General features: G+C 38.3%; 1 protein-coding gene across 5 annotated transcripts in view; it reads left to right on the plus strand.

Moving 5' to 3' along the window:
- Window positions 1-14062, plus strand: part of LOC105478855 (Rho GTPase activating protein 28) — a 240371-nt gene that overhangs the window by 57652 nt on the left and 168657 nt on the right. The window contains exon 1 of one of the 5 annotated variants that reach the window (XM_071085637.1): window positions 13103-13944. The exons of the other annotated variants lie outside the window; for them this stretch is intronic. Within the exon in view, the coding sequence (XP_070941738.1) occupies window positions 13928-13944 (17 nt within the window). The 5' untranslated portion in view covers window positions 13103-13927. Of the gene's footprint in view, window positions 1-13102; window positions 13945-14062 lie in introns of those variants that run through there. 5 annotated transcript variants of the gene reach the window in all.

Consider the following 14062-nt stretch of genomic DNA (forward strand, 5'->3'; position numbering starts at 1 on the left):
CGCATGCCTACAGCATAGTCTCCTGGGTTCGGGGAAGCAGGCAGGCCAACAGCAAGGAAAACATGGAGGAGGGGAGAACTGGTTCCCTGACTCGGTATGGAGCTAGAGAAAAGGTGGTGTCGATTATGAGAATGGCATTTCCTTAGCTTCCTTTCAAACACTGTTACAACCACCCGTGCACATTATCTTAGTGAGTGTAAGTTGGAGAGTCTTGAAAACATATTTGCTGTGATTTTTCATTGTCATCTTAAAAACAAAAAAATTACTGACCTCAATAGAGTAAGCAATTAATGAGGGAAAGAGCTGACTGTAAGTTTCCACAGATTCTGTTTTGAAAAACAGAGGATGCCTGGCCCTGTGATTTTTAACATACCACAACTGAACTCCTTTCCCTCCTCATTTATAAGGCTCTTGTAATTACAAGGTCAACTTGGCAACTGTTTTCATAAAATCTGAATTGTGCTGAGTTGCAGAAAGCTGCAGGCTGGAGGACTCCCACCTCTTCCAGCTGCTGGAGGCATGGAATTGGAAAAAGCAGGCCAGGCTCTGCATGTCTAAAGCTGTGTCATCCTTCATGAGGCAATGATCCCACACCAGCTAAAATAACATGAGTCATTGCTTATAAGAAGCCCAAGTGAAGCTGATTTCGATTATACCAATCCTAAACAAACATGATACTCCTCTTATCCAGATGATAAAAAAGTTCTTATTGTGGGAGTTAGGAAAAAAAATAGCACCAATTCTCTTTAGAGTTCATGGAAGTGCTTTGCCATTTAGCGGGTTTTAAAGTGTATCTTAAACAGGAATTCGTCATTTAGCCAAATCTTACTCTAGGTTATTCTTGCTTTTGTCTCTTACTCCCCTACCCCCAACCTTGCCCACATCCAGTTTGGCTCATTAGTATTTTAATCTGGTTTGAAAGCTATTTGGATCAAAATCCATAAAATCAAAACTGTAATCTTGTAGCTCTTTGCTTTTATTCTTTTCCAGGATCCCCCAGTCGCTTTATTCCTCTATAGTATGAAAGATGGTTTTCAAGTAGACCACAAAGAGCTGGAGAAATGGTTTAGAAGGGTAATGAAGTAGCTTAAGTAAAGCTGATGAAGGCCTCGGCTGGAGTTGTGGGAATATGGATGAAAGAGACTGAAGGATTCCACGGGGAAAACAAGCAAAGAAGTTGGTATGATTTGGTGATTAAATGCATGCTGAGAACTAGGAACACATGACTTGGTTTTCTTTTTTTTCTTTTTCTTTCTTTTTTTTTTTTTTTAAGATGGAGTGTTTTGCTCTTGTTGCCCAGGCTGGAGTTCAGTGGCGTAATCTTGGCTCACTGCAACCTCAACTTACTGGGTTCAAGCGATTCTCCTGCCTCAGCCTCCTGAGTAAGTGGGATTACGGGCACCCACCACCATGCCCTGATAACTGTTTTTGTATTTTTAGTAGAGACAGGGTTTCATCATGTTGGCCAGGCTGGCCTCAAACTCCTGACCTCAGGTGATCCACCTGCCTCGGCCTTCGTGCAGGGATTACAGGCGTGAGCCATTGCGCCTGGCCATGACTTGGTTTTCTGTCTGGGAGTGTTAGGTACTGAAGTTGGGAATTGTGGTGGATGAGCAGATTGTGGATGGGCAGACAATGAGTTTGACATGTGAAATTTCAACCCTTAGGTTCTTGTGGGATAATTAAGTGTATATGCTCGGCAGACAGGTGGCTATACAAGTTGGAAGCCTAGGAGGGAGATCAAGGCTGAAAGTTCTAAGCTATTTATTCATGGGAGACTTAAGCATTTCAGGGATAGTTAAAACTGGGCTTGGATGAGATCTGGCAGGAGAGGGTAAAGTCTCTATAGAGACAGCAGTGGAACAAGGATGGAAACTTGAGTAATGCCAGCTAGGGAAGGGCAGGGCTTGGGAGCCCGTAATGGAGACCAACAGAATGAGAGCTTTCCAGAAGCAAAGGCAGCAGGCTCAGAATGATCAGACAGCCACATCAAAAGTAGCTAAATGACCAATATGGTAAAGAAAATCATCCACCAGATTAAGTAGTGCGGATATCAGTGATGATCTTTGCTATTGTGGGTTTAATACAGTTGTAGAGGTGGAAGCTACTTTGCTGCAAGTTGAAGAGTGATTGTGAGATAAGAAAATATAGGCAGAAAGTAGATATGATTCCTTCTGAAAGCTTAGCTTGTAAGAAGGAAGAGAGAGAAGAGGGAGACTGAAGAGGAGAACTTTAACAAATGTACCCCAAAGAACTAAAATTCTGATAAAAGTCAAGAAAGAAATCTAGCATTTCTAAAATGCAGGACTTAAAAATCCATTTCTTTTTTTACTTAAAATCCTTTGATAATACATTTTTGCATATAGGATAAAACTTTATTCTTAGCCTCAAATAATATGGAAGCATTTCTAGAACAAGAATATTGTCTATTTTCTTCATTACTGGATCCTTAACTACCTTCCCCTCTCCCTCATCAGAGGGCCTGGCACTTACTAGAGTTTTAACAAATGGTTAACTGTGGAGGCTGAAGTGTGGAAATGTGATTTCTCTTTTGTTGGAAGCTACCAGGGAAGTCTTCCAAAATCTGAGCATCTCGTCCTTTGCAAAGTCTTTCCTGAGAGAGAAAATACACTAAATTAACCTTTATTCATAGAATCATATATACTATTGATAATATGCTATAGAAATAAGAATAATAAAAAATCAAACTGGCAACAATTATAAACAATAATAGCTTTATACATAAAATTGAGTGCAGCATGGATAGATAATTAATAGAAAGTAAATATATCCCTCGTTTTAAAAGATTAAATTTTACTTGAGTCATTTCACTCATTAAAACAAGAAGAAATTGAGCTCTGATTCTTGCAATAAAAAGTGAAATTAAACAAATATTTATTGAACCTCTCTATGCCATATGTGATTTTGGATGCTGGGGCTACAAAAATGGTTAATAGCTGGTCCTTAAGTGAGAAGTGTGTTCATGATCAATTTCTGCTGCATCCAAAGTTCACTCCTTGAGGACAGAAACTGTCTCTTATCTCTGTATCCTTAGCATTTTAGCCTACTGGCCCAGAATTGACACTCAGTATGTGAATGGTTCAATGAATGAATGATTGAAAAAAAAATGCATTAAGATACTCTAGGAAAGGGGAGAAGATGTAACTAACATTTAGGGCTCGGGTTGGTGAGAGAGGGGTTAAGGAAAACTTCTTGGAGGAGTGGATAGCTCAATTAAGTCTAAAGAATGAGCATGAGTTAGTAGGGGGGGATTTTAAGAGTTGGAAGAGTGTTTTTGGCCGAAGAACCAGCGTAAGGAAGAGGCGTTGCAGCATGTAACCACAGATGCTGGTATTGCTGATACAATGAAATATGAGATGAGGGAGGGAGAGTAGAGACCATTTAATGTGCACTTTGAGTAAAATGATTAGGGTCAGACTGTACTCAGTGACATACCCAATTTCTTCATTTGGATTATGAAGGGGTTCCATTAGTTGACCTCAAGGGTCTTTTCTCACGCTTAAATTCTGTTTTTCCCTATTATTAAGTTGGAAGTGAGGGTAATTAGACAATCCTAGATTTTTAACTAAAACACAGTTTTAGACCTGTGCTAATTTTATGATAACACCTTTCTCCCCTCTCATTGAACTGTACTTATTTAATTGATCTCTCAGGTACTTTTGCTGTCTGTACAGTAGCATGAAATTGTTACCTAATTTTAGTACATTCCATTACTCAAAGTGGCGCTTGGTTTATTTCAATTAAGCTACCTAAGTCCAGATAATGTATTAATAAGATGCTTGTGTTTAAGATTTTCTTTGAAAAATATAGCCTGTCCAATAAGCCAAACTGATTTTTGTTTTTCAGATGATTGTGAATTGACAACTGAATTAATAGGAATGTTAGGGAGTGTTTAAAAATGCTATAGCACCTTATTTTTTTATGTTTTTCAAAGTTAAAGACAGTATTCACTAATAACTTCTTTTTTGAAAGATGTATTTTATGTGCTAGTTTAATAATTTCATTTATACTTAATTACATTTAACTATGTTTATATTTCATTTAATTAAAATACTTTATACTTTATTTTGGCACAAAATTAGAAAAATTTAATAGAATTTAAATTAAACTGGAGACGTCCAAGAAACATGGGAGCATACTGTTGAATATTTTCCTTGTGTTTTTAATAATTCAATAAAACACACACACACATACATTTTAAGAGGAAAAATCTATTTCACTTTTTTTCCTCATTTTCTGCTTTTGAGTGTCCTCTGACATACTAGGTCCTAAAACTGATATCTGATGACATATTGCAAGAACGTGCCTGGGAAGGAAATGGGCTTAGAGGCTTGACAGGAATTTCCCTGCACCAAGGAACACTTTTTCACCTTTCTTTCCCCCTTCTTCACCTTTCTATCTTCACATCATCTTCTTATCCATTACCATGGAGGGAAAATTATATAATGGTAATGAATCTAAAGACCTCCAGGATTTCTGAAGCCGTACCCACAAACAAATAAAAATAAATGCTTTATTTAGTGATAACAGTCAGTTTAAAAATCGAGATATACTTCCTCTACCATAAAGTGCAGTGTTAAATATTCAGTTCCATGATTTTTGACCCATGTGACTACCATCCAAAACAAGATACAGAACATCTCCCTCACCCCAGACATTTTCTTCATGCACTTTGTTCCTTCAATTACTCCTTCCAGGCAACCCGTTTCTGACTTCTATCACCAGAGATTAGCATTGCCTGTTCGTGGAAGCCATCTAAACGGAGCATCACAGAATGTGTGATTTGTGTCTGGCCCCTTCACTCGTCATAATGGTTTCTGACGTTCAGACACATCATTTCATCGGAGCCTGAAAGTGCCAGTAATGTGTACAGACCGTTTGGTGGTTTTATCCTGTTATTGTACCTGACTGTCATCCTGCTGTCTGGCAGCTATTGGCTGTTGGGTTAAGAGGGGCTGGGCAAGGAAGCAGGTTTAGAGTAAAACCCATTAAGAGGGGCTGGGCAAGGAAGCAGGTTTAGAGTAAAAGCAGGTTTAGAGTAAAACTGTGAGAAAACTGAACTCAAGAGTCTATTCCCAGGACACTGCATCTGGAGACTCATTTCTCCATTGTAGACCCAGCCAAGATTGGGATGTAAGCAAGTTTATTTTTGTGCCTGATCAATTTACTTTGGCTTCCTGGGGCCCTGTAGTGCTCCACTAAGAGATAGTGCTTCTATTTTCCCTGTAGTGCTCCACTAAGAGATCATTTTGTTCTAGCAAGGAACAGTCTTAGAATTTAAGGTGTTTTACCTTCCCAAAGCATATATACATTTCTTTAAACCTCTAATAGTGAGACTTCAGGTCTCATTCAGGGAACGGAATGTTCTTTAGGCAGGAAGTCACACACCTCGGTGCACGTAATTTAGACCGGGGTAGCACAGTTTTTCTGCAAAGGGTCAGTATTTTAGGCTTCGCTGGTTATATTTTCTCTGTTGGAACTCTACTGTTGTTATCGAAAAAGCAACCATAAACATTACATGAACCAATAGAGTTGATTGTGTTCTGATAAAACTTTATTTCGAGAAACAGGTAGTAGCCTGGATTTGGCCTGTGGGCCATAATGGTATCCGACTCCTTTAGATAGCTTTCTGTTCGGCCTACTCATGAGGCTTGTGTAGCAAGCCTATCCTAGCAAACTACGGAGAATTAGTTTTCCAGAATACAGAAAGCTGAAAGGAACCTGGGGTTGCACCTGTTACAATCTCTCGTTTTTAAGTGAGGACACTGAATCTTAGAGTAGTAAATTTTCAAGGTCACAAGGAATCAGTGAAGGGTCCAGACAATTCAGTCTTCAACAGTTTCTGATAGATATGAGTCATGTTACCTCAAATATAGTATCATGTTGACATTTGGAGAAACTGTCTTAGCTCATGCATTTTAAAGGAATAAAAGTGACAGAGAGAGAAACGGATATAGGAATTCAGGTGGTAGTGTTCTGAAAACTTAAGCAGGGGTCAGCCAAGAAAGGATGAGAGTTATACATTTAGCAAGTAGATTGATTAATGAAACAAAAAACAGCACTGTATAGTGAACACTTTGTCCAAGTCAGTTTTAAAATTATATATGTGATGAATGAATAATAAATAATTTTAACTGAGAAAATAGAGACCTCTAGATTCTGTGATATTCAGTTCATTCATCCATTTACTCTTTCTTTTGATTTTTTTTTAGCAAACATTCATCAAGTATCTTCTCTTGAAGGTATCATGAAAGAGCAAAGCTAATCAAGACAGAGTTCCTGTGCTTGAGGAGCTGATACTGGAGCCCAGGCGTACTGAGAACCATTTCTTGTTTAGTATTGCATCCTCTGAAGAGGAAACAGGGTTTGCTTCACGGAGGACATGATATTTGAGTTGGGCATGTGGATGTGCTGTGATATGTGTATATTGGTCTATAGATGAAGGTAGAGGGTAGGGAGAGGGAGTCAGTAATTCAGGTTGGATGTATTTAGGGATTGGCAAGCGAAGTAGCAGTAGTTTTTGTAGATATGTTTGGCAGAGTTTAATTTGTGGGATGAGATTGGCTCAACAGACCACTTGTCAAAGAAATGTCAGTTGTTTCAGCCAAAGCAATTAAAATAAGTTAATAAAAGTGCCTCACTTTGGGAGGTTGTCTTCAACTCTATAGATGCCATATAGTCTATTGAAGTAATTAAAATACTGAATTTAATGTTAATGCATTAATCTGGAAAGAATCAGACTCAAGCAAAAAATTCTTTTAGTGCTCTTGAAGAGTTCATGCTTCCCCACACAAAAAATACCCAAATAACTGGTAGAAGCTACTTTACACATTGGAAGTAGCTGATTTAATAGCTACTGATCATAAACATATGCTGGAATCATAGTGGTTCAGCCAGAGTGCCAGTATTCAGACTCCACATTTAGTAGAGACATGCATAACTCTTACCCCCAATGACTCACACTTTCTGTGTTTACCTTGGCTTGCGGTTGGATGACCCAGCTGGGTATCCAGTGTTGTGCACCAGAGGCACATGGGGCAAGCAGAGGGGGAAGGCTTTCACTTGACACTAATGAAACAGTGGCCTGCCTTAGGCATTTTGGTACTTATGTGAATGCAAAAATATTACTAATAACAGAGCATATTTTGGAGGCCATCTCAAACCTGGTCAGCTGCATTTAAGCTCATGGCCACTGGTGCTGTGGAATGCACCCTTGTTTGCTTTGAAAGTGGTGAGGGAGATCTAGTTAGAGATTGTCTGCCTTCCTGGAATGACCCCACCCCTAGAATAGAAATCTCCACATTCCCAAACAAGATTCAACCTAAATCAGCAAATACTCAATTCAACAAACCAGTTACTGCATCAATACCTATTTTGGGGAAATTTTACATTCAGGGTATCTTTACATTTATAGATACCATGACTATATTATATACCTGGAGAGAGCTCTCATAGTATTAAGAGTGTTTCTCTAGTACCTGGAGATTAGCTTTGAACAAGTATAGGGCAGTTCAATATAAAAATAGCACATGGCTAACATAGGGCCCGGCTCAAGTGACTGCTGTGTTGGAGGCTGCTGTCTGTGTTGTCTCCTTGAATCAGGACACTTCTGAGCAGCACTGCCATGATGGGCAACTTCTGTGGCTTGGATGTTTCTGGCTGATGTGAGAAAGCTGATGGAGCAGAGGCTGGGAGGACTCTGGGCATACAAGAAAATACCATATGAATAGGATGTTTCTGTTCTCAGAAGTGAAAAATGCTGGCAGTCAACATTTAACAAGGTCAGGGTCCAAGAAGTTACTGCCTTCTAGTCATTTCTCAAGGAAGGTATAGAGGAAGCCGAAGCCTTTCAGTATTTCCCACATGTTTACTGGAAATTATACAAATTGTTGACTAATAGGAAGACAAGGGAAATTAATCCTTTTTTTGACCCTCATGCCCACAATTTGTGGCCCATTTCCTAAATGGGAGTTTGCTCTGTGTTTCTAGTGCCTTCCTTGCTTTCCCATGTGGCTGTGTGATCTGCACAGGAGACCATCAGTCCCTACTCTTGTGTGCCAAGATGGAGGCAAAACATATTTGTTTATGTAAATGTTTATGCATGCAATATGTTTATGCATATTTGTTTATCCTCATTCTGAGGTTGGGGATAAAGTGCCAGCACATCTCTGACCAATATAATCATAACATTAGACAAAAATGTTTGAGCTAAAAGTCAAAATCATAACATTAGACAAAAATGTTTGAGCTAAAAGTCAGTCAGTGCAAACAAGGGATCTGATCACTTGTTATATATTATCCATTCAGTAGGCCATAGTATACTCAAAATAGAAATTCAAGAAAGGCTAGCCAAAGTTATAGGTAGCAAATCAGTAGCATATGTTTATAGGAAAGTTAGAAATGTAAAAGCCAGATATTACTCTCTCTCCTGCAGATATTCCTTGGTAGTACTGTCTGACAAAATGCTGGACTGGAGAGATATTTTCCTTTACCCAGGGTTTTGTAGTCTGCTGTGATTGCATATAGCCTCCCAGCAATCAGTTTATAGGACATTTGAGCCCCAAGGACCCGTAGAAAACATGGAACCTTATTTTGCAAATGAAGAAGCTGAGATATTAATCAACTCAAGTCTCCAATGTTCTAACATTTCTCTGCCATTTTTTTAAATGGGAAGATCTCATCATCATGCTTTTTCACATTGTATTCTTGCCATTCCTTCCTATATAATATGTGGCATTAGAGAATAGCATCACTCTGTCCACAGAGTGAGAGATAGCTTATATGTATCCAAAAACAGATTTTGGGGGAATGCTTAGCATCCATAGATTCAAGATTGTGCTCTTTCTCAGGCCTTGGTATAGATGACATATTTAGAGTAGTAATATAATCAGTCTGCCCTTTGAAAGGGAGTATTTTAATGAAAATGAGTGTTCTATTTTAAAATTAAAAATTAGGACATAATTAATTTTCACTGACAGGTTATTCTCAGGTAGTATAGTGTAGGTAGCTTCAAAAATATACCCTCAATGCACATTTAAAGTTCAGTGAAGATTCCAAGAAGGAAAAAGGGATATATTCAAAACGGCATTTGTGATGATCTCCAACTCAGTTTTCTTTTCTGCGTTCCTTCCTTCTGTCTATTAGACTTTTCCTTTTGGAGAAGGCAACTTAAACTCCCATGCCTTACTGGGTGCCCGCTCTCATGTGTCTCTAGGTCTGCATGCATGGTATTAATTGCTAACGTCTACTGAGTGCTTCCTATAAAGCAAGCACTATTCCAAATGCTTTACATGTATTAAAGCCCCTACGGTTTACTCCTATGAGGTAGGAATTTTTTTGCTTCTAATTTTACAGATTTAGAAACTGAGATACAGGGTAACTAACTGACCCAAGTGAAGTATGGTAATGTCAACCCAAAACCCATGCTGCTGCTGTTGCTTTTTAAAAATTGTGGTAAAATATACATTCCACAATACAGCTCATGCCTCTTAGCCATCACACTGTGTTCCCTTTCTATACATCCTACTTCTTGGCCTGAAGAGCCTTTTTCCTGGTCTTCACCTGGTAAGTACTATAGTCCTCGGAGATTGGGTCATATGTTACCGTCTTAGTCTGTTTTCTGTTTCTATGAAAGAATATCAAAGACTGGATACTGTATAAAGAAAATAAGTTTGTTTAGCTCATGGTTCTAGAGGCTGGAAAGTCCAAGTGCTTGGTGCTGCATATGGCCGGGGCCTTTGTGCTGTGTCACAGCATGGTGGAGGACATCACGTAGTGAGAGGGAAAGAGTGTGCCAGCTCAGGTCTCTCTTCTTCTTATGAAGCCACAGTCCCATCATGGAGGCCCACCCTGATTACCTTACCTAATCCTAATTACCTTTCAAAGGCTTTACCTCCAAATATCACCAACATATGAATTTGGGGATTAACTTGTCATCACATAAAATTTAAGGGACATATTTAAAACACAGCACTTAACATAATCTAAAGCCTTCCTTAGTACCTTTTCCTGTTTTCTTCCAATCTGGGTCTAGATTATTTCCTTTATGCTACCAGTGAACCCTGGGCCAGTTGCAGCCATAAATTTATTATTTCCAAAGGTAGTTAATGATGCTACTCCTCTGTAGCTGACCCCTACCCCTGCACTGGACTGCAGTTTCCCTGAGAGCAGAAGTCAGGGTTTATCTTTCTGATTTCAGTACCCAGCAACATGCCCTAGAAACATTTGTGGAATAGAGAGAGGGAGGCAATGTATGATTTTTTTTAATTGAAAAACAAAATAACTGACTGCTTAAAATTTTTCAGAGAAGACAATTTTTTACATTTTACAATGAGACATAGAAAATGATACACCAAAGAAACACAGAGAAATGTTAATCTAGGTCAGGTTCCACGTAGCCAGCTCCTGATATTTTCACTTTGTCAGATTTTATCTCTTGTAAAGAAAAAAAAAAATTCCCAGGAGGTAAAAGAGAAAGGAAATGCTTTTGTTTTTCAACTGTGAAACTGGAGTTTCCATGACCTCATTGTGAGGCCATCGCTCTTCTTGGAGGTATTAATAATTTGTCTCTTGTTAGAGTGCAGCTTCTAATTTAGGGCTCAGTGACTTAGGGTGATTTAGAAGGGATCAGAAGACATAATTTTAAAGACTGGAAAATGATGGCCATGAGCAATATACATGGAAATTGATATTATTGGAGTTGGAGTATGGAAAGGCAAAATTCTCTGTGCCAGTTGCGTCAAGAAGAAAATATTGTCCCACTGATGAGCACATACAAACTGGTTCTCTATGGGGGTGTCCACCCCTAGAGAGAACTGCCAGCCCCAGCAATAGCAGTTGCTCCCCCCAGCAGCATCATAGATCACAAAATAAAATAGTGCTGTCTCTTTGTAATTGTGTAAGCCATAACATTTGCTGTATAATTTTCTTTTCTGATTTTAGCTTGATTTTCTGTCCTCAAAATCTCCTAGGGTTATAAACATAATTGGTGATTGCTAAGACAAGAAGCCAGTTTTTCTATTATCAGAAATAGCAAAGTACCTTCCGTTTTTGAAGCCTTGCTTACAAAACTTAAAAAAAAAAAAAAATTCCAGGCATCTGGGAAATTGAAATTCATAAAATAATGTTTAATTAGAAAGGGAAGGAAGCTACATTTGTAGAACAGAGTAATTTGATTATATTTTAACTATTAAATAGATTAATTTTCAAGGTGGTCATTCTTTATTATATGCACTTAATTGACATTAGATTATATTAAGAATTTAAATTTAGCTCCCTTTACAAATTGGCCAATGCCCATTCACCCTTGGTAGACTAATAAGGTTTCTACTAAGCCGTGTTTTTTATTAATCCTCATTACTACTCTCAGAGAAAAGACACAAATAGGGCCAAATGGAATTCTTTCCACTATTGAGTTCAATAAACACAATTTCTGGAGCTGTTTCAACAGAATGTGCGCATTATTATAAATTATTGGAAACTCAAACCCAAATCCAAACAATGAAGCAAAACAGACCTTCCTGCCTGTTCTGATTGCACCATTGTCGTCACAAGTCAATATACGTCTAGTGCTTCACTTTAAAATTTCTTACGAGCTTTTTCTTGGTTCTCTTTCTCCAACTTGGTCTCTCACAATCTTTTTGTGTCTACATTTGAGGTCATCTGTGTCTTTAGTGCAAACCTCATGCAGAATAACAAAGATTCCAGTTGCAGCAAAACCACAAAGTGCTAAATCCCTCAGCCTCTGCGTGAGGAAGGCCATGTCTAAGGAATACTGTGAAATGGGCTCTGTAGGCTTCTCCTGGGCTCAAAGTCAGTTCTTGCCTGGGAGTGCTGTGTGACACAGCAGGCTTTTCCTCCTCTCAGCTTAAGAGCATGGGCCAGTGACAGTGAGGCCCTTTGTCCCTCTCAGCACTCCCTGACCATCCCTGGTCACAGTTCAGGAATGCAGAAGTTGGGCTTCTAAGAAATTAAGCTAGTATCGTTGCACCAAGTCATGGGTTTATGTTTTTGCTTTATATGTTCATAAGCATTTTATTTGCCTTCATTTTTGACCCACTAATTGACAATACTTTTTTTTCTTCTGTTGTTGCTATAAATACTACGTAGGGGTTTTAATGAAGTATTAATAGACCCTCAAGCTTTTCCTAATAAATCACAGGCTTTTGTATCTTACAGAAATGTTGCTTAATTGAGCGATTCTGGGTCTAAACTAGATGTAATTTGCAAAGACGGAGAGAATAAAGGGATTTGTAATATTTAGGGGCCCAGTTTGAAATGGTACCAATGGATTTATTTTGTATTTTTTTAAGGGAAGAGTCCTTGAAAGAGACTATTAAATAATGTCTACTTATTTTCAGGACAATATTGTAATTGTAGAAGCTTAAAGTAGGAAAATTAGTTTAATGAGTGCCACTGCTCTTGTCTAAAAAGAAATTTCTTCAAATTACTCATTAAATTTTTTGGAGGTATTCCTATTTTATCAAATGTGAAGTGACAATAAGAACAGATACTGTGTTTTTATGAGACCAAATTGAGATCAACTATATTTTTTCTTCTTTGCTATCTATATGTGTGATTCACAGAATTAATACAATCTTATGATTTACTCTGTAGTATACAAGAAAGTTTCAGTTTGTTCTATAAATGCAGACCACACTTTGAAGAACATAATATATACAACCTCACATCGTGTGAGATTTGAGATTGATGTTTAAAGATTATTCTTAGTAAAGTGGGTATTTTCCAAATTAAATGAAAAGATAATATTTGGAGAAATTAGATTGAATTGGTTGAGGCATCTTATTTTTGCTGCTGTTTTTAAAGTTTGAGTTCTGATGGTCTTCCAGAGGCATAGCTACTGCATGTTCTGATTCTCTAGTAGCGTTTCATCTTCAAACATTTTACCCCTAGCATACCAATTTTTGTCTTAGTAAATATGGCCTCTGCCCGTAAGAGACAGAAGAGGTTGCTGAAATTCTTAAAGGAATCTAATTGTAAAGCTGACACACAGAACCATGGTCACTTTTTGTGACTAGGATTTGCTCAAATTCTGGTCTACACTAGCACATTTGTTCTTCATATAGCTCTAAAATATATTATACAGTCGATCTCGGCAATGATTTCATTTGTTCTTGATGTCTACTTATCTCAAATACGACCATTTGCATGAAAGAACAAGGTAGCATGTAGGAAGAATGACTGTTTAAAACATTACTGTAGAGTGGAATATAGAATTTATTTTTGGCCACATGACTCTGAAGCTAATTACTTTCCTTGAATCTTTAGTGATACTTATTTCTTTCTATTAAATGTGATCTTCAGTCCTTACTGCGGTTTCTCCCAAAAGGTACCACAAACCCAACAACTATTACAGCAAACCCATTAATGATATGTCATTATCATCAGGAGATTAAACTGTATTTGGATAAATAGGGCCATTTAATGTTGCTAAATTGTACCAGGAGAAGGGAATCGAATACAGTTCTGTACTGGGTATCGTAAGCAGGATAAATTTAACTACTAAGATTTTAAGAATCCATGCTGGCTAAGAAAGGGAGAGCATTGTCAAAATTCTCAAGTCACTGAGTAGGATAGAGTTGGCAGTTGTCTCCCTGATACTCATTCACCGATGGCCTGGAGCAACTTTCCAAAACTAGTGACCAACTGTGCCCTCCAACATCCGTAATTTGGTGGACTGAGATAAGGGTAAAGTAATAAAACTTAATGCTTCAAGGCATATGTAAACTGTTCTTCTGCAGAGATAGGACAGGAATTTTCTCCGTTCTTTCTGCAGGTCAAGTTCCCAAGGATCTTCAGAAGTAATATTGTGAAATGAAGCCCTGGAGCTGGGAACCTGAATTTGCCAGCTAAGCTTCCCAAGTAGACTGTATGTCTGAGTGAATAAATGAATTTGATCCAAGGGTAAGGAGGTCAGGGGGTTTCTGTAAGGGGACTAAAAGAAAGTAAATTGGCTGGGAGTAGTGGGTCACGCCTGTAATCCCAACATTTTGGGAGGCCAAGACGGGTGGATCACTTGCAG

Source organism: Macaca nemestrina, chromosome 19 (genome assembly GCF_043159975.1).
Source record: "Macaca nemestrina isolate mMacNem1 chromosome 19, mMacNem.hap1, whole genome shotgun sequence".
Taxonomy (NCBI): domain Eukaryota; kingdom Metazoa; phylum Chordata; class Mammalia; order Primates; family Cercopithecidae; genus Macaca; species Macaca nemestrina.